Genomic DNA, 22,980 nt, shown 5'->3' on the forward strand with positions numbered 1-22,980 from the left:
AGACAAAATGAATTGCCATTGGGAAAACGTGGGCCAATGAATAAAATTAAATGAAATTGACTTGTTAAAGACAAATTGTGTTTGACTAACTTCACTAAGTTCTTTGAATTATAGAGAGAGATGAAGGTGATGCTGTGTGCGGACTTTCAGAAGGTATTTGACAAAGGACCATAAAATGGACTTGTTAGAAAAATTGATGCCCATGGGATTAAAGGGGCAGTGGCAGCATGGATACAAAACTGACCAAAAGACAGAAAGCAGTGTTAATGGTGGTGTTTCAGTTGGAGAGAAGCATACATACAAGGTCTTTGCTCTTTTTGATATATATTAATGACCTGGAATTGGTTTTATAGATCATAATTTCAAAGTATGCAGGTGACATGAAACTTGGAAATGCAGTAAATAAGGAGGAAAGTAGCAACAGATTTCAGGATTCAGACTATTGAAATGGGCAGATGCATGACAGATGAAATTTAACATAAGTGTGCAGTGCTACATTTGGGTAGGAAGAATGAGCAGAGGTAATATAATCTAAATGGTACAATTTTAGAGGGGGTGTAGAAATAGAGGGGTTGGGGGGGGAGGGCGTATACATAAGTTTTGCAGGGCAAGTTGTGTAGATTGTTAAAAAGGCACACAGGATCCTTGGCTTAAAACACTAGTAAGGCCCAGCTAGTTAATATGGGCAATTCTGGGGGCCACACTTTAGGAAGGATGTCACACCTTAAGAAGGGTGTAGAGGAGGCTTACCAGAATGGCACTATCGATGACGGATTCAGTTATACAGACAAACTAGAGAAGATGAAGTTGTTCTCCTTTGGGAACTGGGGAGATTGAAGAGAGGTGTTTAAAACCATGAAAGATTGAGATAGTTTCTCCTGATTTACTCTGTTTCCAGCAGCAAAAAGGACAGGATCTGGAGCACACAGGCTTAAGGCAGCATGAGGAAACTTTTTATTGAAACACTGAGTTGTTGTGATCTTCAATGCATTTCCTGAAAATGTGGTGGAAGCAGATTTAATAGTAACATTCAAAAGGGAATTGGACAAATATTTGAAAAAATAAATATTTGCAGGTCGATAGGAAAAGGGTGGGGGGTGGGGGGGGAGGTGTACTGATTGGATAGCTCTTTCAGGGAGATGGCACAAGCATGATGGGCCAAATGGCCTCCTTCTGTGCTGCATCATTCTATGATTCTACTTCCATCAACATCTGTTCAACAAAAACAGGCCCAATTTAGGTCTTTTGTCAAATGTGTAACTCCCTGCAGTATGCAGCAGTCCAGTGAACCTGTGCTGCATTACACACCATCCATCATTTCAACATCTTCCCTATAATGTGGAGCTCAAAACTGTATGCAGTGCCCAAACTGTAGTCTTACTGTACTCCACAGCAAAGGGTGGAGGGGTGGTGGGGCAAAGGCTTTTAAAGTTTAACCTATTTCATTTCATAGCAGACAGAAATTAAACATTCAAATATTTACCAAGTGAATTGTTTTTAATGCCAAACTGGGTAGTCCCTTCAATTAGAACTAGCCTGTGTCATTAAAAGAATGTTTCCTCTTGGAGGAAAAAAAATCTAAAGTTTTGTTATTTCTAGCAGCTTCTGAAGGAGAGAGCCCGAGATCAGAGAAGTGGTGGTTTTGTGGCTGAAAACAGTTAAACTCCTTTACAGTGAACACCTGCATCAACTTAACGCAGACAGCACAGCCGAGAATCGCACTATACAGGAAATACTCACTGTGGTTTAAGATCATGGCTCTAGAGATATTCGGGAAACAGCCTCCTGTAGCAGAGAATCAGTCTTTCAAGGAGCCAATATAAGGTTTAACCCATCTCTGTACAAAAATAACTGAACAGGACAGGATGTGGTGGGGAGATGGGGCTCCTGTCATATTGCACACTGCTCCATGAGCTGATAGCTGAAACAGACACAACCCACAGATGGGGAACTTATGGGCCATCACCCTATTAACTTACACATCCTAACACTAACGTACGCACCTAACACCACCAGTCTAACTGAGGGAGGAAATTGAACTATTTCCAAAAACCAAACCACATCAACACTCACTACAGCTTCACTGTCCTTTACAGTCCATACCAGCATGGTTACAACTGGCGGGCAGTCACCAGTAAACATCTGCTCTGCACTTCAGCAAACGTAATTCTGGGAATCAGCATCAACATGGCCTCTTCTATACTGGCTCCAATTGAATTTACACTTAAAAAGGCTGAACAAAATGCAGAAGTTTAGGCTATAACTGACATACCACAGCAAAGGTTAACAAAGTTCGGTAATTGCTTATGACACAAGATTAAACCCAATTTTAGAACCACATATTATGGCACAAGAAAGTATATTCTGAGCAGAGCAATAGTCTCCAAAAACTATTTAGCAAACATTTATTACCCAGGAATAAGAAGCACCAAAGAGGCTGTAGCTGACTGTTGCTGCAATGTATTTGTGGAACAATATAAATCAAATTGAAACAAAACAGCGTTGTGTGTTTGTAAAAAAAAAAGTGACAAAACCTTTGTGAAGGGTTTTTCTCACAAACTTATTTTTAAACATCTTTACTGATACAATTCATATGAGAGCATGATAACCAAATACTTGGAACAAGGCAGTTGGACTTTTGTGCAAATTCATTTGTAATATTAGGAGGCCTTTCCTTCTGTTCAATAGAGAACTGTCCTTCCAGTTAGTGTGTGGCTTTCAGCTCACAGTCATTGAGTGTTGACACTTACAGCAGTGAAGGGAAACACACACAGCACCACCGAATCTCAACTGTTCAAACTGGCTAACTGAAGGACTGGTCCCCATTCCATTTCAAAACAAGTTAGGAATATCAGAATGATTTATGTAGGAAAACAGTTAAACTAATGTGTATTTACATTATATCTTTAACATAAACAAAATCACAGGGTTACTATACAGAGACTTGTCAGACAAAATAGAGAGAGATGTTGGGTGAGTGGCCAAAATGCTTGGTGAAAGAGTTGGGTTGAGGAGGAGAGAGAGGTGGGAAGAGGGAAATGGGGTAAGCAGCAGAAGCAGATAAAGGGATGGTCTGCATCTTGGAAAAAAGAAATCTATAAATTCCACAGAGTTTCTGGAGGCCAGGGAGGCAGGGATTAAAGGTTTGATTGATGGTGCAGGAAAGAAGCAGTTATCTTCAGTGATTTCAGGGGAGGAACTTCCTGCCACCAATGTAGGTGCAGGAGATGGGAGGTGGTTAGGGGGCTGCAGGCCCAGAGGGAATGAAGTGGTCACAGTTGAGCATGTCAGTGATGAAGACTACAGGAACAGGCAGGTTCCAGGAAATGGTGAGATTCAGTGGCTCGCACCAAGAGCAAGGCCAGGATTAGATTGTCAGTGTAAAACAGGTGTTTAGGGAGGGAATGAACTGCAGCAGGCACTAAATTCAGAGACGCTCACATTTGTTCAACAAACAACAGCAGGGGTTACAGTTGCAGAGTCAGTTTGAGGGGAAAAACTGTGCAGTGAAGAGGACGGATATGGTGGGAGTGCCAATTCTGGAGAGTGATTTATTTCAAAACTGCAAAAATGCAAAGATCACTGGTAATGAGGTGAGTGCTTGGGAAAAGTAGGAGAACATGCCTACTCAGTCTCTGCAAAGTGTCCTAGGCAACTGCTGGTCTTCACCATCTCACAGATGTTTTGCTCTATGCAGAAACTTGGTGAATGGCCAATTAATGGAGATTTGGGTCCAAAATATCAATGGGATATTTAGGTAGGAATTAATCAGACTTTTAATATTCTTAATGTGCTTTGCACATTTCACATGAATGAACACATGTTTGTGGGAAATTAACAACCTATTATTCCATAAACAGATGTGATGAGTGTTGGCACCATGTGCCAAAAGCATCAAAGCTGCCCTACAATCTCCATTACACACTTACAGTACTCACCAACAACAGATTCAGGAGGAGAATAAAACTGGCCATCAGAGAGGGGGCCAGGAATGATGAGAGGTGCATGTTCTGCTACTGTAAAGACTCCTAGAACAGAAAGAATAATACGTGTATTACAGGCATCGGCAGGACAAAATGTACGCGGGATTTATTATAATTTATATCCCCAAAGCAACAAGTTATAAGTTGTAACTACTGACTTGGCAGTATCACACTTTCCAAATTTGTAAACTGACCTATTTAATAATTTTAGGGAATGAAGCCGGGCAAGTGGCAGAGGTATCAGTGGGGGAGCATTTTGCAGATAATGATCATAACGCCTTTGGATTCAAGGCTGTTATGGAAAAGGACAAGGATGGGCCAGAAATCAGAGGTCTAAATTGGGGGAAGGCCAATTTTAATAAGATCAGATATGATTTGGCCAGAGTGGACTTGGAGCAGCTACTTTTAGGTAAATCTGCGTCAGAGTAATGGGGCTCATTGAAGAAGGAAATAGGGAGAGTACAGGGCCAACATATTCCAGTAAAGATAAAGGGTGGGACCAACAAATCCAGGGAACCCTGGATGTCGAGGGATATACAGGATTGGATAGAGAAAAAGGGAGGCTTATGGCAGATACCGAGGGCTCAAAACAGCAGAGGCCCTAGAGGAGTGTAGAATGTGTAGGGGGAACTTGAAAAGGAAATTAGGAGAGCAAAAAGGGGGCATGAAAAAACATTGACAGGTAAAATAAAGGAAAATCCAAAGTTATTTTACAAGAACATTAAGAGTAAGAGGATAACTAGGGAAAGAGTAGGGCCCATAGTGGTAATTTGTGTGTGAAGCTGGAAGACATAGGTAGAGTTCTAAATGAATACTTTGTGTCGGTGCTCACAAATGAGAGGGATGACGTGGGTATGGAAATCAGGCAGAAGGGCTGAGAGATAATTAAATAAATTAGCATAGAAAGGGAGGGGGTTCTAAGTGGTCTGGCAGGCTTAAAAGTAAATAAATCTCCAGGCCCGGATGAAATGTATCTCAGCTCGTTGAGTGAGGCAAGGGAGGAGATAGAAGGGGCGCTGACAATAATTTTCAATACCTCTCTGGCCACAGGAGAGGTGCCAGAGGACTGGAGGACAGCCAATGTGGTATCATTATTCAAGAAGGGAGAGAGGGATAAACCAGGGAACTACAGGCCAGTCAGTCTAACCTCAGTGGTGGGGAAACTATTGGAAGCAATTCTGAGGGACAGAATTAATCTACACTTGGAGAGGCAGGGATTAATCAAGGATAGTCAGAGTGGTTTTGTTAAGGGGAGGTCATATCTGACCAATTTGATTGAATTTTTCGAAGAGGTGACCAGGTGTGTAGATGAGGGCAATGCATTTGACGTAGTCTACTTGGACTTCAGCAAGGCTTTTGATAAGGTCCCGCATGGGAGGCTGATACTGAAGGTAAGAGCCTATGGGGTCCAAGGCAATTTGGCAAATTGGGTCCAGAATTGGGTGAGTGGCAGGAAGCAGAGGGTGATGGTCGAGGGGTGTTTTTATGACTGGATACCTGTGTCCAGTGGGGTTCCACAGGGATCCGTGTTGGGTCCTTTGCTGTTTGTAGTGTATATAAACGATTCAAACTTGAATGTAGGAGGGTTGATCAGTAAGTTCGCAGATGACACGAAAGTTGATGGGGTGGTAAATAGTGAGGAGGATAGCCTTAGATTACAGGAGGATATAGACAGGCTGATCAGTGGCAAATGGGATTTAATCCGGATAAGTGTCAGGTGATGCACTTGGGTAGGACAAGGCACCGGAATACACGATGAATGTTAGGACCCTGGGAAGTACCGGGGGTCAGAGGGACCTTGGTATGTATGTCCACTGGTCCCTTAAGGTAGTGGGACAGGTAGATAAGGTGGTTAAGGCATCATATGGGGTACTTGCCTTTATCAGCCAAGGCATAGAATATAAGAGCAGGGAGGTTACACTGGAACTGTATAAAACGCTGGTTAGGCTACAGCTAAAGTATTGTGTGCAGTTCTGGAATCCGCATTATAGGAAGGGTGTGATTGCACTAGAGAGAGTGCAGAGGAGATTTACCAGGATGTTGCCTGGGCTGGAGAGTTTTAGTTATGAGGAGAGATTGGATAGACTGGGTTATTTTCCCTGGAGCAGAGGAGATTGAGGGAGGGCATGATTGAGGTGTATAAAATTATTAGGGGCATAGATAGGGTAGACAGGAAGGAATTTTTCCCCTTGGTGGAGGGATCAATATCCAGGGGGCATAGATTTAAGGTAAGGGGCAGGGGGTTTTGAGGGGATGTGAGGAAGAATTTTTTCACCCAGAGGGTGGTGGAAATCTGGAACTCACTGCCTGAAAGGGTGGTAGAGGCAGAAACCCTCATAATGTTGAAGAAGTATTTGGATGTGCACTTGCGATGCCATGGCATACAAGGGTATGGGCCTAGTGCTGGAGAATGGGATTAGAATAGTTAGGTACTTGTTTGACTGGCACAGATTCATTTGGCCGAAGAGCCTTTTTCTGCGCTCCAGACCTCAATGACTCTATAATTTTAAAGAAGTGTTACAGCAAGAGTAGAATGGACAGGGAATAGCTTGTGAATAAAACAAGGGGTTAGATTGACTTCATTGAAAAAGACTAAAATTCAGTGTTATAAATCACCCTTTATCTGCACCATCTATTTCACCTGCTCAGTCTGCAAATTAATCTGACATCAGAATGAGGGGATGGAGAGTACAAAGGAACAGTAACTGGACTTACTGTTTTCATCCTTTGCCTCTTGTGGCAACACCTTAAAATCCAGGAACCAGGTCTCGATCCAGGCCAGTATGAAAGAGATGATTGGCAGTAAATAGGCAAAGGCTGTACCTTGGACCAGAAGCTAAAGGAAAACGAGATCCGTTTAACAAATTAAAGGAAGAGAGCGATAGGAGACAGTCTCAATAATTTTTAAAAACTTTCTTTCCAGGATGTGGTTCACTAGCCAAGCCAGCATTTATTCCCCATCCCTAATTGCCCTTTAGATGGTGGTGACTCAGATGTCTACAGTACAGGAGGCCATTCGGCCCATTGTGTCCGCACCAGTCAACAAAGATCTGACTACACTGATCCTTACAGTGCTTGGCCCATAGCCCTGGAGGCTATGGCAATGCAAGTGAATATCTAAATACTACTTAAATGTTACAAGAGTTTCTGAATCAACCACCCTTTCAGGCAATGGGTTCCAGACTCCCACCACAATTTCTCCTAACTCCCCTCTTAGCCTTCTACCTCTTACCTTAAATCTATGACCCCTGGTTATTGACGCCTCTACTAATGGAAAACATGTCTTCCTATCCACCCTATCAAATGCCCCATATAATCTCACACACCTCTATCAGGTCCCCTCTCAACCTTCGCTGCTCCAAGGAAAACAACCCCAGCCTATCCAATCATTCCTCATAGCTCAGACCCTCCAGCCCAGGGAACATCCTGGTAAACCTCCTCTGCACCCTCTCCAGTGCAATGACATCCTTCCTACAATGTGGTGACCAGAACTGCACACGGTACTCCAGCTGTGGCCTAACCAGTGTTTTATACAGTTTCAGCATAACCTCCCTTGCCTTGTTAGCCCTCCCCAAGTGCATTACCTCATAGTTTTCCAGGTTGAATTCCATTTGCTACTGCTCTGCCCACCTGACCAGTCCATTGACATCCTCCTGCAGTTTACAGCAATCCTCCTCACCATTTACCACCCTAACAATTTCCGTATCCACGAACTCCTTGATCATACCCCCTATATTTAAGTCCAAATCATTTATGTACACCACAAACAGCAAGAGCCCCGGCACCGAGCCCTGTGGAACCCCACTGGAAACAGATTTCCAGTCACAGAAACATCCCTCTACCATCACCCTCTGCTTCCTGCCTCTCAGTCAATTTCGGATCCAACGTGCCAAATTGTCTTAGATCCCATGGACTCTTACTTTTTTAACCAGTCTGTCATGATGGACCTTATCAAAAGCCTGGCTAAAGTCCATGTAGACCACATCAAATGCATTACCCTCACCAACACTCCTGGTTACCTCCTCAAAAAATTCAATCAAATTTGTTAAACATGACCTTCCTTTAACAAATCCATGCTGACTATCCCGGATTAATCTGCGTTTCTCCAAGTGCAGATATATTCTGTCCCTCAGAATTCTTTCTAGTAACTTCCCCACCACCGAGGTTAGACTGATTGGGCCTGTAATTTCCTGGTCTATCCCTTCCTCCCTTTTTTAATAATGGGACAACATTAGCAGTCCTCCAGTCCTCTGGCACCTCACCTGTGGGCAGAGAGGGTTTGAAAATTACTGCTAGGGCCCCTGATATCTCTTCCCTTGCCTCCCTCAACAGCCTGGGATACATCTCATCCGGGCCTGTGAATTTATCCACTTTTAAGGCTGTTAAACCCACTACCTCCTCCTCTCTATGTTAATTTCCTCTAACGTTTCACAGTCCTCCACCCTAATGTCTATAATTGCATCATCCTTTTCCATTGAGAAGAGCGACACAAAGTACTCATTGAGGATTGCAGTCACGTCTTCCAGCTCCACACAGATTACCTTTATGGTCTCTAATTAGCCCTATTCTTCCCCTAGTTATTCTCTTGCTCTTTATATATTAAAAAAAAACCCTTTGGGTTTTCCTTTATTCTACCCACGAATGCTTTCTCATGTACTCGCTTAGCTTTCCTAATTTCCTTTTCAAGTTCCCCTTTGCACTTTTTATACTCCTCCAAGGGCTCTGCCATATCGAGCCCTCGATATCTGTCATAAGCTTCTCTTTGTTTCTTAATCCTAACCTCTATGTACCTTGACACCTAGGGTTCTCTGGACTTGGACTTGGCCCTGCCACCACCCCCCACCCCATCCCCCGCTTTGTCTTTACGGGAACATATTTGCCCTGTACTCTCACTATTTCCTCCTTGGATGCCTCCCACTGCTCTGACACAGTTTTATCTGCAAGTCGCTGCTTCTAATCCATTTGGGCCAAATTGCATCGTATCTTAGTAAAATTAGCCTTTCCCCAGTTTAGAACTTTTATTCCCGGCCCAACCTTATCCTTTTCCATAACTATCCTAAATCTAACTGAGTTATGGTCACTATCTCCAAAATGCTCCCCGACTGATATACCTTCCACCTGCCCAGGTTCATTTCAGAATATTAGGTCCAGTACTGCCCCCTCCCTTGTTGGGCTTTCTACGTGCTGGCTAAAAAAGTTCTCCTGGATGCAATTTAAGAATTTTGCTGCCTCCCTACCTTGCACACTAAAACTATCCCAGTTAATATTTGGGTAGTTAAAATCCCCCATTATTACTGCCCTATTATTCTTATACTTCTCTGAAGTTTGATTACATATTTGATCCTCTATCCCTCCCTGACTGGGGGCCTATAGTACACACCCAACAGCGTGTTTGCCCCTTTTGTGTTTTTTTACTTCTACCCATATGGCCTCATTTAATGATCCTTCCAAGTTATCATCCCTCCTCACTGCTATAATTGATTTCATGTTCAATATTGGAACCACCTCCCCTCTACTATCCCTCTCTCTATCTCACCTGAATATTCTATAACCAGGAATGTTGAGCTGCCAATCTTGCCCTTTTAGCCAAGTCTCGGTCATAGCTCTGATATCATACTCCCACATGCCTTTCTGTGCCCTCAGCTCATCTGTCATCTTCCTCAGGCTCCTTGCATTAAAATATGTTCCATTTAGCCTTGCTAAACTCATTTCTTTCTTATCTAGTCTATGTTTCCTCTGCCTTCCAGACTCACTCACTAGTGTTTTAACTTCTAATTCCATCTCAGCGTCTCTCCCTCTGAACTACTTTTCAGGATCCCATCCCCCTGCCAATTTAGTTTCCAACAGCATTAGCAAACCTCCCTGTGAGGATGTTGGTCCTGTTCCTTTTCAGATGTAACCCGTCCAAATTGTACAGGTCCCAATGCCCCAGAAACAGTCCTAATGTCCCAGGAATCTAAAGTCCTCCCTCCTCCATCATCTCTCCAGCCACATATTCATCTGCTCTATCCTTTTGTTCCTATGCTCACTACTGCATGGCACCGGGAGTTATCCGGAGATTACTACCTTTTGAAGTCCTGCTTTTCAATTTCCTCCCTAACTCCGTAAGTCTACTTGCAGGATCTCATTTCTCTTTCTTCCTATGTCATTGGTCCCAACATGGACCACGACTCTGGATGTTCACCCCCCACTTCAGAATGTCCTGCAGCCGTTCCATAATGTCCTTCACCCTGGCAGCCAGGAGGCATCATATCACCCTGCAATCACATCTACAGCCACAGAAGTGCCTATCTGCACACCTCACTAACAAATCCCCTACCAATATTACCCTTCCACACTTCTTCCTCCCCCTCTGAGCAGCGGGACCACTCACAGTGCCATGACCTTGGCTCTGTTTGACCTCCATAGAGGAACCGTCACTCTCACTGTTTTCCAAGTCCGAAAAATGGTTTGCGAGCGAGATGCACTCGGGGGATTCCCTCGTGACCTGCCTGGTCCCCTTCTTCTGTCTGGTGGTCACCCATTCCCTCTCTGCTTGCAGTTCCTTGAACTGCGGGGTGGCCGCGTTCTGAAACGTGCTATCCATGAACCTCTCAGCCTCATGAATGCACCGTGGTGCCCCCAGCTGCTGCTCCAGCTCCAAAACCCAGAGCTCGAGTTGCTGCAGTCGGAGACACCTCTTGCACACATGGTCATCCAGAGCTCCAGGAGCATCTAGGATTTCCCACATAGCGCAAGATGTCTAAATCACGGGACTGAGCTCCCCTGACATCTCTTAACTAAATAGATTATGGACCCGCGATTTTATTTTACCCTTACTCCTACTTGAGTATAGACTAGATGTTAGATCCTCCTCTTGCACTCTCAAGGTGCTGCTGACTGCTTGTCCCAGGTCCTCCTCTCGCACTCTCTGGTAGTGGTGAGCTGCCTTCTTGAGCCGCTGCGGTCCCTGTGGTGTAGGTACACCCACAGTGCTGTTAGGGAGGGAGTTCCAGGATTTTGACCCAGTGACAGTCAGGATGGCATGTGGATTGGAGAGGAATTTGCATGTGGTGGTGCTCCCATGCATCTGCTGCCCTTGTCCTTCTAGGTGATAGAAGTCACGGGTTTGGAAGGTGCTGTCGAAGGAGCCTTGGTGAGTTGCTGCAGTGCATCTTGTAGATAGTACACACTGCTGCTACTGTGCATCGGTGGTGGAGGGAGTGAATGTTTAAGGTGATGTATGGGGTGTGGACAGTGGGCTGCTTTGTCCTGGTTGGTGTGAGCTTTTTGAGTGTTGTGGAAGCCGCACTCATCCAGGCAAGTGGAGAGTATTCCATCACACTCCTGACTTGTGCCTTATAGATGATGGACAGGCTTTGGGGAGTCAGAAGGTGAGTTACTCACCTCAGAATTCCTAACCTCTGACCTGCTCTTGTAGCCACATATAAGGCTCATCCAGTTCAGTTTCTGGTCAATGGTAACCCCCAGGATGGTAATAATGGGGGATTCAACGATGGTAATACCATTGAACGTCAACAAGAGGCAGTCAGATTCTCTCTTGTTGGAGATGGTCATTGCCTGACACTTGTGTGGCGAATGTAACTGCTACTTATCAGCCCAAGCCTGGATATTGTCCAGATCTTGCTGCATTTAGACATGGACTGCTTCAGTATCTGAGGAGTCGCGAATGGTGCTGAACATTGTGCAATCATCAGTGAACATCCCCACTTCTGACCTTATGATGGAAGGAAGGTCATTGATGAAGCAGCTGAAGATGGTTGAGCTGAGGACACTACCCTGAGGAACTCCTGCAGTGATGTCCTGGATCTGAGATGATTGATCCCCAACAACCACAACCATCTTGCTTTGTGATAGGTATGACTCCAACCATCGGAGAGTTTTCCCCCCAGTTCCCATTGATTCAGTTTGATGCACACTTGATTAAATGATGCCTTGACGTCAAGGGCAGGCATACTGATTTCAATTCTGGAAAGATCTTTTATTCAGAGTTTAGTAAGTACCTACCTTGGAAACAATGACTTTTACAATTAGAAAGGCACTGGTGACAGCTGTTGTAATCTGGAATAGTGAAGAGAACAAGTATTTACAATCACAGGAGAAAGATTGAATAATTCATCACTTTGTGTTGAGGGTGGATTAATCAAACCTAATTAAGTGTTGGGGCTGTGACCACTTACGAAAACTATATCCCTTTATCCAAATCGCTCGTAGGATCAGGAGCACTTTTTCAGTAGAAACCCGGCCCAGACAGGCATCGCCCTGTCCGCACTGCCTAGGAGTGTGGGGGGCAACGACGTTAACTTTGAAGGAAATAAAACACTTTTCCAAACACCAGATTATTTATTTAAATAAGGGCTAACAGACCTCTGGGTGTAAACTGCCCAATCAACTGAGACAGCAGAGATGTTCTTTGGAGACTGCGGTTAGATCACACCGTGCGCCAGGCTGCGGTTAGAGCACACCGTGCGCCAGGCTGCGGTTAGAGCACACTGTGCGCCAGGCTGCGGTTACAGCACACCCTGCGCCAGGCTGCGGTTACAGCACACCGTGTGCCAGGCTGCGGTTACAGCACACCGCGTGCCAGGCTGCGGTTACAGCACACCGTGCGCCAGGCTGCAGTTACAGCACACCGTGCGCCAGGCTGCGGTTACAGCACACCGCACCCCAGGCTGCGGTGAGAGCACACTGTACCCCAGGCTGCGGTTAGAGCACACCATACGCCAGGGTGCGGTTACAGCACACCGTGCGCCAGGCTGCGGTTACAGCACACCGTACCCCAGGCTGCGGTGAGAGCACACTGTACCCCAGGCTGCGGTGAGAGCACACTGTACCCCAGGCTGCGGTTAGAGCACACTGTACCCCAGGCTGCGGTTAGAGCACACCGTACGCCAGGCTGCGGTTAGAGCACATCGTACCCCAGGCTGCGGTTAGAGCACACCGTACGCCAGGCTGCGGTTACAGCACACCGTACGCCAGGCTGCGGTTACAGCACACCGTACCCCAGGCTGCGGTTACAGCACACCGTGCGCCAGGCTTCGGTTACAGCACACCATGCGCCAGGCTGCGGTTACAGCACACCGTACCCCAGGCTGCGGTTACAGCACACTGTACGCCAGGCTGCGGTTACAGCACACCGTACGCCAGGCTGCGGTTACAGCACACCGAACGCCAGGCTGCGGTTACAGCACACCGTACCCCAGGCTGCGGTTACAGCACACCGTACCCCAGGCTGCGGTTACAGCACACCGTACCACAGGCTGCGGTTACAGCACACCGTGCGCCAGGCTGCGGTTACAGCACACCGTGCGCCAGGCTGCGGTTACAGCACACCGTGCGCCAGGCTGCGGTTACAGCACACTGTACGCCAGGCTGCGGTTACAGCACACTGTACCCCAGGCTGCGGTTACAGCACACCGTGCGCCAGGCTGCGGTTACAGCACACCGAACCCCAGGCTGCGGTTACAGCACACCGAACCCCAGGCTGCGGTTACAGCACACCGTGCGCCAGGCTGCGGTTACAGCACACCGAACCCCAGGCTGCGGTTACAGCACACTGTACGCCAGGCTGCGGTTACAGCACACCGTGCGCCAGGCTGCAGTTACAGCACACCGTGCGCCAGGCTGCGGTTAGAGCACACCGTGCGCCAGGCTGCGGTTAGAGCACACCGTGCGCCAGGCTGCGGTTAGAGCACACCGTACGCCAGGCTGCGGTTACAGCACACCGTGCGCCAGGCTGCGGTTACAGCACACCGTGCGCCAGGCTGCGGTTACAGCACACCGTGCGCCAGGCTGCGGTTAGAGCACACCGTACCCCAGGCTGCGGTTACAGCACACTGTACGCCAGGCTGCGGTTACAGCACACTGTACGCCAGGCTGCGGTTAGAGCACACCGTACCCCAGGCTGCGGTTACAGCACACTGTACCCCAGGCTGCGCTTACAGCACACTGTACCCCAGGCTGCGCTTACAGCACACCGTGCGCCAGGCTGCGCTTACAGCACATCGTACGCCAGGCGACCGTACCCCAGGCTGCGGTTACAGCACACTGTACCCCAGGCTGCGCTTACAGCACACTGTACCCCAGGCTGCGCTTACAGCACACCGTGCGCCAGGCTGCGCTTACAGCACATCGTACGCCAGGCTGCGGTTAGAGCACACCGTACCCCAGGCTGCGCTTACAGCACACCGTGCGCCAGGCTGCGTTTAGAGCACACCGTGCGCCAGGCTGCGGTTAGAGCACACTGTACCCCAGGCTGCGCTTACAGCCCACCATGCGCCAGGCTGCGGTTACAGCACACCGTGCGCCAGGCTGCGGTTACAGCACACTGTACGCCAGGCTGCGGTTACAGCACACCGTACCCCAGGCTGCGGTTACAGCACACCGTACCCCAGGCTGCGGTTACAGCACACTGTACGCCAGGCTGCGGTTACAGCACACCGTGCGCCAGGCTGCGGTTAGAGCACACCGTACCCCAGGCTGCGGTTACAGCACACCGTACCCCAGGCTGCGGTTACAGCACACTGTACGCCAGGCTGCGGTTACAGCACACCGTGCGCCAGGCTGCGGTTAGAGCACACCGTGCGCCAGGCTGCGGTTAGAGCACACCGTGCACCAGGCTCCGGTTACAGCACACCGTACCCCAGGCTGTGGTTACAGCACACTGTACGCCAGGCTGCGGTTACAGCACACCGTACGCCAGGCTGCGGTTAGAGCACACCGTGCGCCAGGCTGCGGTTAGAGCACACCGTGCGCCAGGCTGCGGTTAGAGCACACCGTGCACCAGGCTGCGGTTAGAGCACACCGTGCGCCAGGCTGCGGTTAGAGCACACCGTGCGCCAGGCTGCGGTTAGAGCACACCGTGCGCCAGGCTGCGGTTAGAGCACACCGTGCGCCAGGCTGCGGTTAGAGCACACCGTGCGCCAGGCTGCGGTTAGAGCACACTGTACGCCAGGCTGCGGTTACAGCACACTGTGCGCCAGGCTGCAGTTACAGCACACTGTGCGCCAGGCTGCGGTTACAGCACACTGTGCGCCAGGCTGCGGTTACAGCACACTGTACACCAGGCTGCGGTTACAGCACACTGTGCGCCAGGCTGCGGTTACAGCACACCGTGCGCCAGGCTGCGGTTACAGCACACCGTGCGCCAGGCTGCGGTTACAGCACACCGTGCGCCAGGCTGCGGTTACAGCACACTGTACGCCAGGCTGCGGTTACAGCACACCATGCGCCAGGCTGCGGTTAGAGCACACCGTACGCCAGGCTGCGGTTACAGCACACTGTACGCCAGGCTGCGGTTAGAGCACACCGTGCGCCAGGCTGCGGTTAGAGCACACCGTACGCCAGGCTGCGGTTACAGCACACCGTGCGCCAGGCTGCGGTTACAGCACACCGTGCGCCAGGCTGCGGTTAGAGCACACCGTACGCCAGGCTGCGGTTAGAGCACACCGTACGCCAGGCTGCGGTTACAGCACACTGTACGCCAGGCTGCGGGGAGCTTGATTCTGCACACTTCTCTTATGGTTGCTGGTGGCCATGTCACAACAACAGCATTAAATCCTTCTTTTTCCTGCGTCAGTAGCCCATATCACAGAAATTCAAATATACACAACTTTAAAATAAACCTCTCATCTTGTTTGAGAATAGTACAGATATGTGGATTTTCAACATCTTAACACAGAGGATAAGAACAATGCTATCCCATCACTCACCGCGATCACCCACCAGTGGTTTAATCTGCACAGAGCATAGGCAAGAATCAGCATAAGGAATCGGAACAGCGCCAGTAACTGGGAAGGACAAGAAGGATTAGATAAAACTACAATGAATTTAAAGCTGCATTAAACAACTACTTCCAAAGAAATGAGAAAATCTACTCACAAATATATCAAAGTAAGATTTGTGGAAGTCATAGTGAATAACCTCACTTTCCAAACTATGAATTATGCCACCATCTACCTAGGGAAAAAAAAGACATGGGTGGAATTATCTTGTCAGCAATCACTATTGAAACATGGAGTTAAATAATCAAACTTCTAGATATAGGCTGGCAATTACTCAGCTTTTAAAACTGGAATCAGATAAAAACAACAACTTTTTATTAAACATCTAGAAATATCCCAATCAGCAACAGCAATTAGGGATGAGCAACAGATGCTGGCCATGCCAACGACACTCACATCCTATGAAAGGATAAGGAAAAATTATCTCCGGTTATCCTAAAAGATGACCTTGTGCTCAGTTTGTGGTGTCCTGATACTCTGCTGCTATTAATCAGGTTTGATTAATGACTTTGATGAGCACAGGAGAGACATGGTAGTGAAATTTGCAGATGACACAAAGATAGGTAGGAAAGTATGTTGTGGAGAGGACATAAGGAGGTTGCAGACAGATATAAATAGGTTGAGTGAGCGAATGAGCAAAAATCTGGCAGACGGAGTGCATGTGGGAAAATGTGAAGTTGTTCACTTTGACAGGAAGAATAAAAAAGCTGAGTATCACTTAAATGGAGGACGACTGCAGAATTCTGAGGTGCAGAGGGATCTAGGTGTTCTAGTGTATGAGTCACAAAAACTTAGTATGCAGGTACGACAAGTACTGAAGAAGGCTAATGAAATGCTATCCTTCATTACGAGAGGAATTGAACATAAAAGGATGTTATGCTTCAGTTATACAGGGCACTGGTGAGACCATATTTTGAAATCTGCCTGGAGTTTTGGTCTCGTTATTTAAGGAATGATGTAAACATGCTGGAGGTGGTTCAGAGGGGGTTTACTAGATATCTGGAATGAGTGGATTGTCTTATGAGGAAAGGTTGGACAGGCCGGGCTTGTTTCTACTTGAGTTTAGAGGACTGATGGGTGATTTGATTGAAATATACAAGATCCTGAACAGTCTTGACAAGGCCGATGTGGAAATGATGTTTTCTCTGTGGGTATGTCCAGAACTAGGGGGCACTGATTTAAAATTAGGGGTCACCCTTTTAGGACAGAGATGAGAATTTTTTTCTCTCAGAGGGTTGTGCAACTTTGGAACTCTCTGCCTCAGAAGGTGGTGGAGGTGGGGGTCATTGAATATCTTTAAGGCAGAGATAGAGACATTCTTGTAAGGCAAGGGAACCAAAGGTTATTGGGGTAGATGGGAATGTAATACAAACAGATCAGCCATGATCTTATTGAATGGTGGAGCTCGACAGGCCGAAGGGTCTACTCCTGTTCCTATTTCATATGTTCGTACAGGTGGACGCTACTATTATGCTGTAAAATTCCCGGATTCTATAAACATCACATTATAGGAATCAAAAGGGATTTGAATGATTCAATGGCCTCAAAAGTAGCTGCAGTCAGCCTGAATGGGAATAAATGCCAGTAACTTATTGTTTTGTTTCAATTTAACATTAAATGAATAGTAACAATTCTGAAAACCCTGGAGTCTTAAACAAAGAGAAATAGAGAATCATGGGACAGGAACGTCTCTCTGGAATGTCCTGACAACATTTTCACTCACATGTTCAACACGTGGTCTCCCTGAAACCCAGTCCCCTAGTCTACACTGCTCCAATGCACCACATCAGGTGAAGAGGGAAGGGCAGTGGGTACAATATATGGACAGCTCTTTCTGGGGTAAATTCAAGTATGGCACCTGCAGGCTGAGTGTGTGAAAGAAGTGATGGCCCTGGGAGTGGCTATCAGGATGAGAATCAACACCATAGTAAGACAAGCTGAAAACTGGTTTTTACCTGAATGTGGAAGCAAGGGGAACTCAACTGCTGGGGTCTTGCTAGTCTTGTACAAGTGGGCAGCTGCCTAGCAGAGGCTAAGAGCATTTCCTTTGAAGGCGTCGGACCTTTGGAAGGTCTGAGGAGTTAACGACTAAAGGATTGCATTTAGGTTAAATCTACAATAATCTCAGAGAGAATGATTTAGAACAGAGGTCAATATAAAGAATTACTGGATTGTTTTAGTGCACTGCTGTTTTGTTTCACTGTTTCCTAGAATGTGGGTATCTCTGGCAAGATCAGCATTTGTTCCCCATCTCCAATTGCTCTTAAGATGATGGTGGTGAGCCACCTTCTTGAACTGAGGGACTTGCTGGGCCATTTCACAGGAGCAGTTAAGAGTCAACCACAATGTTGTGGGTCTGGAGTCACATGTAAACCAGACCAGGTAAGATTTCCTTCCCTAAAGGACATTAACGAATCAGATTTGTTTTTACAACAATTGATGACAGTTTCATGGTCACTATAACTCAGAGTAGCTTTCAATTTTAGATCTTTATACTAATCAATGTAATTGATTGAATTTGAATTCACCAGTTGCCATGATGGGATTTGAACCCACGTTTCCACAGTATCAGCCTGGGCCTCTGGGTTACTTGTTACCATTACACCACCATTTCTTTGAGAGGTGAGATGGTATGGCAAACGAATCCATTACACCATAATTGTAATTACACAACTGTAACTACAGTTTGAAACAGGTAAACAGGGTACTGGACTGTAAGAGCAGAGGAGCAAAATACACACTAGAAGGTTCACGGGCTATTGCAGAAGATAGTGGTCAGCTTCCTTGAAGGGTAGTGTGTGAAATCTGGTCATCTTACCAATGGAAGGTTGTTGCTGCTCCTGAGGAAAAGGATGTGAAAATCAGGGGTGCAATCAGGACTTAAAGTTGTGAGGGAAGCTGGACAAAGGTGTAAGAAAGAAACATCAAGGAAAAGTCAGCAAACACTTTAGGCACAGCTCGTCTGTTAAACTTTTCCCATGCTATCAGCAGAGGTACCAGCCAAACTCACGAATTTAGTGATTTAACTACACGAGAGAGGCTCACAAAACTCCAATCAAATGCTATTTTTAAATACAGAAGGTAAAATCTTGTCGAAATTTCCAGAAAAAGGAATCAATTAGGCTCATTGGTTCAGTATAATTATTAGCCACATGCTAAATATTTTCCATCGGAGCCTCTCCCCTCTCTCTGTTCTCTCCCAGTCACACCCCGTTTCCACTCCCCACTCCGTATCCATTCTCTGTGTATCGGTAAACGCAACCCAGTCTGCATGTTTGTCAAATGATACCATCAGAAATAAGTAACTTGCAGATTCTACAGGGATATATACAAACCCACACACTAGATCATAGAGACCTGCAGTAAAAGAGTTTAATACTTACATTTAATTCTATTATCCACAGCAAACCAACAAATAAAAGGTCAAATGTGACAAATAAGCAGAAAGTCCTTCTGACATCTGAAATAGGTTTTTTATCGCTGTATGGTTCTAATCTAGCAGCAAGTTGGGACGTGTTAACAGAATGCGTGGTACTGAGGGATGCACTGGAACTGAAGTGGTTGACTCGAGCATAATCCTGGTCATTCAGCAACCTGCTCATCCTGCACGGCTCTGCCACAGCTTCAGCATCACCACAAATAGCTGTATGAGAACAGAAACATGAGTGTGCAGCAAGAGTGTGTTAAAACAGTAACAACATGGCTTACTTTCCTTGAATGAAACCCATAAAACTTAATTCAGTACAACTACCATGCCCCCAATCGAAGACAAGAGTCAGCAGCTGTTAGCAAGAAGCACTGGGCACAGAGAATCACATAGGACAAGCCCATGTGGGCCAGGGCATTAAAGGAGCATCACCCTCCACACCCCATTCCTCCACATGTCCTGCTCAACACAGCATTGTCTCCCCAGAGAGTCACTGCTCCTAGGTGGTATTAGTTCTATGACAATTGTAAAACACCTTTAACGTAGAAAATGTCCCCAAGTACTTCACAAGTGTTATCAAACAAACTTCGCTCGCCAAATCATGTAAGGAAATCTTAGGACAAATGATCAAAAAGGTAGGTTTTTAAGAGACACCTTAAAAGAGGAAAGAAAGAGAGGCAGAGGTTAGGGAGGGAGTTCCAAGCTGTGGGCCTTAAGCAACTGAAGACAGAGCCACCTACTGGGGGGGGGGGGGGGGGGGGGGGGGGGGGGTGATTAAAATCAAGGATGCTCAACAGATCAGAAATGGAAGAGTGCAGGTATCTCTGAAGACTGTAGAGCTGGAAGAAGTGAGAGTGGGAGAGGCAAGGCCATGGTGGGGGGGATTTAAAAATATGAAATCAGAATTTTAAAATCAAGGTGTTGCCAGACTGGGAGCCAATGTAGGTCAGTGAGCACTGGGGTGATGGATGAATAGGACTTCTTGCGAGTTAGCAGTAGAGTTTTGGATGAGCTGAAGGTTACGGGCAAGTGCTCTGTTCCATTCAGTATTTGACAAGATGCATTTACCATGGAACAAACATGTAATGGGTCTGACAGAATCTGTGCAGCAAACAGGAAGTTAATGTTTCACGTGTGAATGCTTTGACAAAGGATCCTCCCCTCAAATGTTAGCCCTGCTTCTACATCCATACACGCTGGCTGGTCGCCAAGTGTTTGCAGCATTTCCGATCGTGGTTTCAGATTTTCTTTTTGCTTTTGGAGGAGCGCAGTACATAAACTGCCTTTATTTTATTCACCACCAGAGGGCCACAGGGACCTAAAATTCAATGCCCGCAAAATTGGACAGGGCCTGAAAATGGTTGGGGTGGGGGGGAAGTCGCAATGTGGGTTACCCTGCACATGTTGCGTTCGGTGGAGGCAGCATGAAACTTTGTGCTGCCTACTAATTGAAATGATTGTAGTGTGCTGCCATCACAAACTGCACTGGTGATGGCTGCTTGGATCAGCAGGGGGTGCAAAATCATGAAAGGTTAGCAGCAGTTAAAGGCAGCCTGTACTACTTAAAGACACTCTGCACCACCTAAAGGGGAGGTGCATTGAGGCTGAAGTAGGTGTTGGAGCTTTTGTTAAAAGTAATTTTGACATGGGGAACACTCAATAATGGCCCAACGTGGCACAGAGCAGGATGCAAGATTTTCCAATGCTGCACTGGAGGACTTGGTGCAGGGCGTTGGGGGGGGGGATGTCATCTATTCGATAGGAGACCAGGGGCCAGTACATACATCATCAACGGGGCCACATTCATAACTCTACCTCATCCTCACATAGGGACAGGAGGAAGGAAGGCGGCAAGTAACCCATGGTGATCAATGCCAGGATTTAAGCCCTGAGGATCTGGATGCAGTGCTGCATCAATGCAGCCAGTGCATACATCACATGCACAACTCTACCTCATCCTTACATAGGAATATAGGAGCAGGATGAGGCTATTCAGCCCATCGAGCCTGCTCCAACATTCAATACGATCATGGCTGATCATCCACTTCAGTGTCTTTTCCCACACACTATCCCCATATCCCTTTATTTCATTAATATTAGAAATCTGTCAGTCTCTGCTTTAAACATACTCAATAACTGAGCTTCCACCACCCTCTGGGGTAGAGAATTCCAAAGATTCACAACCCTCTGAGTAAAAGAAATTTCTCCTCATCTCAGTCCTAAGTGGCTTCCCTTTTATTTTGAAATTGTGCCCCCTGGTTCTAGACTCCCTAACCAGGGGAAACATCTAACCTGTAACTTGGAAATATTACATTTGGCCCCCAGATCCAAATCATTGAATATATATTGTGAAAAGCTGGCGCCCAAGTACTGATCCTTGGGATACCTCACTAGCCACAGCCTGTCAATGCGAGAATGACCTGTTTATTCGTACTCTGTTTTCTGCCTTTTAACCGATGCTTAGTCCATGCCAGTATATTACCTCCTACCCCATGTGCTTTAATTCTGCTAACTAATCTCCTGTGGGAGACTTTATCAAAAGCCTTCTGAAAATTCAAGTGTACTATGTCAACTCTGTTAGTGACATCCTCAACAACAGATAAAAGCAAAATACTGCAAATGCTGAAAATCTGAAAGAAAAACAGAAAATACTGGAAAAACTCAGCAGGTCTGGCAGCATCTGTGGAGAGAGAAACAGAGTTAACGTTTCAAGTCTGTATGACTTCAGAGCTTTCTCAACAACAGGTTTGTCAAACATGATTTCCCATTCATAAATCCATGTTGACTATGCCCAATCAGATCATTATTATCCAAGTGTCCATTTATCACATCCTTTATAATAGATTCTAGCATTTTCCCTACTACTGATGTAAGGCTAACAGGCCTGTGGTTCCCTGTTTTCTCTCTCCCTCCCTTGTTTAATAATGAAGTGACGTTTGCTACCTTCCAATCTGCAGGAACCATTCCAGAATCTATAGAATTTTGTAAGATGATCACCAATGCATCCACTATCTCCGTAGCAACCTCCTTCAACACTCTGGGATGTAGAATATCAAGTACTGGGGACTTATCAACCTTCAGTCCCATTTATTTCTCCAATACAATGTTCTTATTATTACTAATTTGCTTCAACTCCTCATTCTCCCTAGTCCCTTTGTATCTTCCTCAGTGAAGACAGACACAATGTAATCATTTAGCTTCTCCACCATTTCTCTATTCCCCATTATAAATTCTCCTGACTCTGCCTGTAATGGACCCACATTTGTCTTAGACAAATGTTTCCTTTTTATGTACCTATAGGGGCTTTTACAGTCCGTTTTTATGTTTTTTGCTAGTTTACATTCATATTCTATTCTCCCTTTATCAGTTTCTTGGTCGTCCTTCACTATATTCTAAAATCCTTCCAATCCTCAGGTTTATCACTATTTCTGGCAACTTCATAGGCCTTTTCTCTTAATCTTATACAATCCTTAACTTCCTTTGGTAGCCACAGTCATGTGACTTTTCTTTTTGGGTTTTTGTGCTTTGAAGTAACGTATAATTGCTGCAAACTATCTTTAAAGGCTATCCATTGCCATCATATTTTACAATGTATTCTCCCAATCAACCTCAGCCAATTTACCTCTCATACCAACGGGTCGGGGGGTGGGTGAGGGGAGATGGGGGGGCGGGGTTGGGGTTGGGGGGTCGGGTGGTGAGTAGGGGTCGGGGGGCAGGGGTGAGGGGGGTCAGAGGAGGGGAGGTTGGGGACGAGAGGGGCTCTGGGGGGTGAGGGTGAGGGTCAAGG

General features: G+C 46.5%; 1 protein-coding gene across 4 annotated transcripts in view; it reads right to left on the reverse strand.

Annotated features, from left to right (window-relative positions):
• Positions 1 to 22,980, reverse strand: part of stard3nl (STARD3 N-terminal like) — a 34,561-nt gene that overhangs the window by 10,850 nt on the left and 731 nt on the right. For all 4 annotated transcript variants that reach the window (XR_005943346.1, XM_041190347.1, XM_041190350.1 and 1 more), the window contains exons 2-7: positions 19,150 to 19,409; positions 15,864 to 15,941; positions 15,695 to 15,772; positions 11,991 to 12,044; positions 6,699 to 6,819; positions 3,939 to 4,028 (exon numbers count right to left, since the gene is read on the reverse strand). Coding sequence is in view for 3 of the 4 variants with exons in the window: in XM_041190347.1 (XP_041046281.1) it covers positions 3,939 to 4,028; positions 6,699 to 6,819; positions 11,991 to 12,044; positions 15,695 to 15,772; positions 15,864 to 15,941; positions 19,150 to 19,368 (640 nt within the window). In the remaining variant the exon portion in view is untranslated. The remainder of the gene's footprint in view (positions 1 to 3,938; positions 4,029 to 6,698; positions 6,820 to 11,990; positions 12,045 to 15,694; positions 15,773 to 15,863; positions 15,942 to 19,149; positions 19,410 to 22,980) is intronic.

This window comes from Carcharodon carcharias, chromosome 6, assembly GCF_017639515.1.
Source record: "Carcharodon carcharias isolate sCarCar2 chromosome 6, sCarCar2.pri, whole genome shotgun sequence".
Taxonomy (NCBI): Eukaryota; Metazoa; Chordata; class Chondrichthyes; order Lamniformes; family Lamnidae; genus Carcharodon; species Carcharodon carcharias.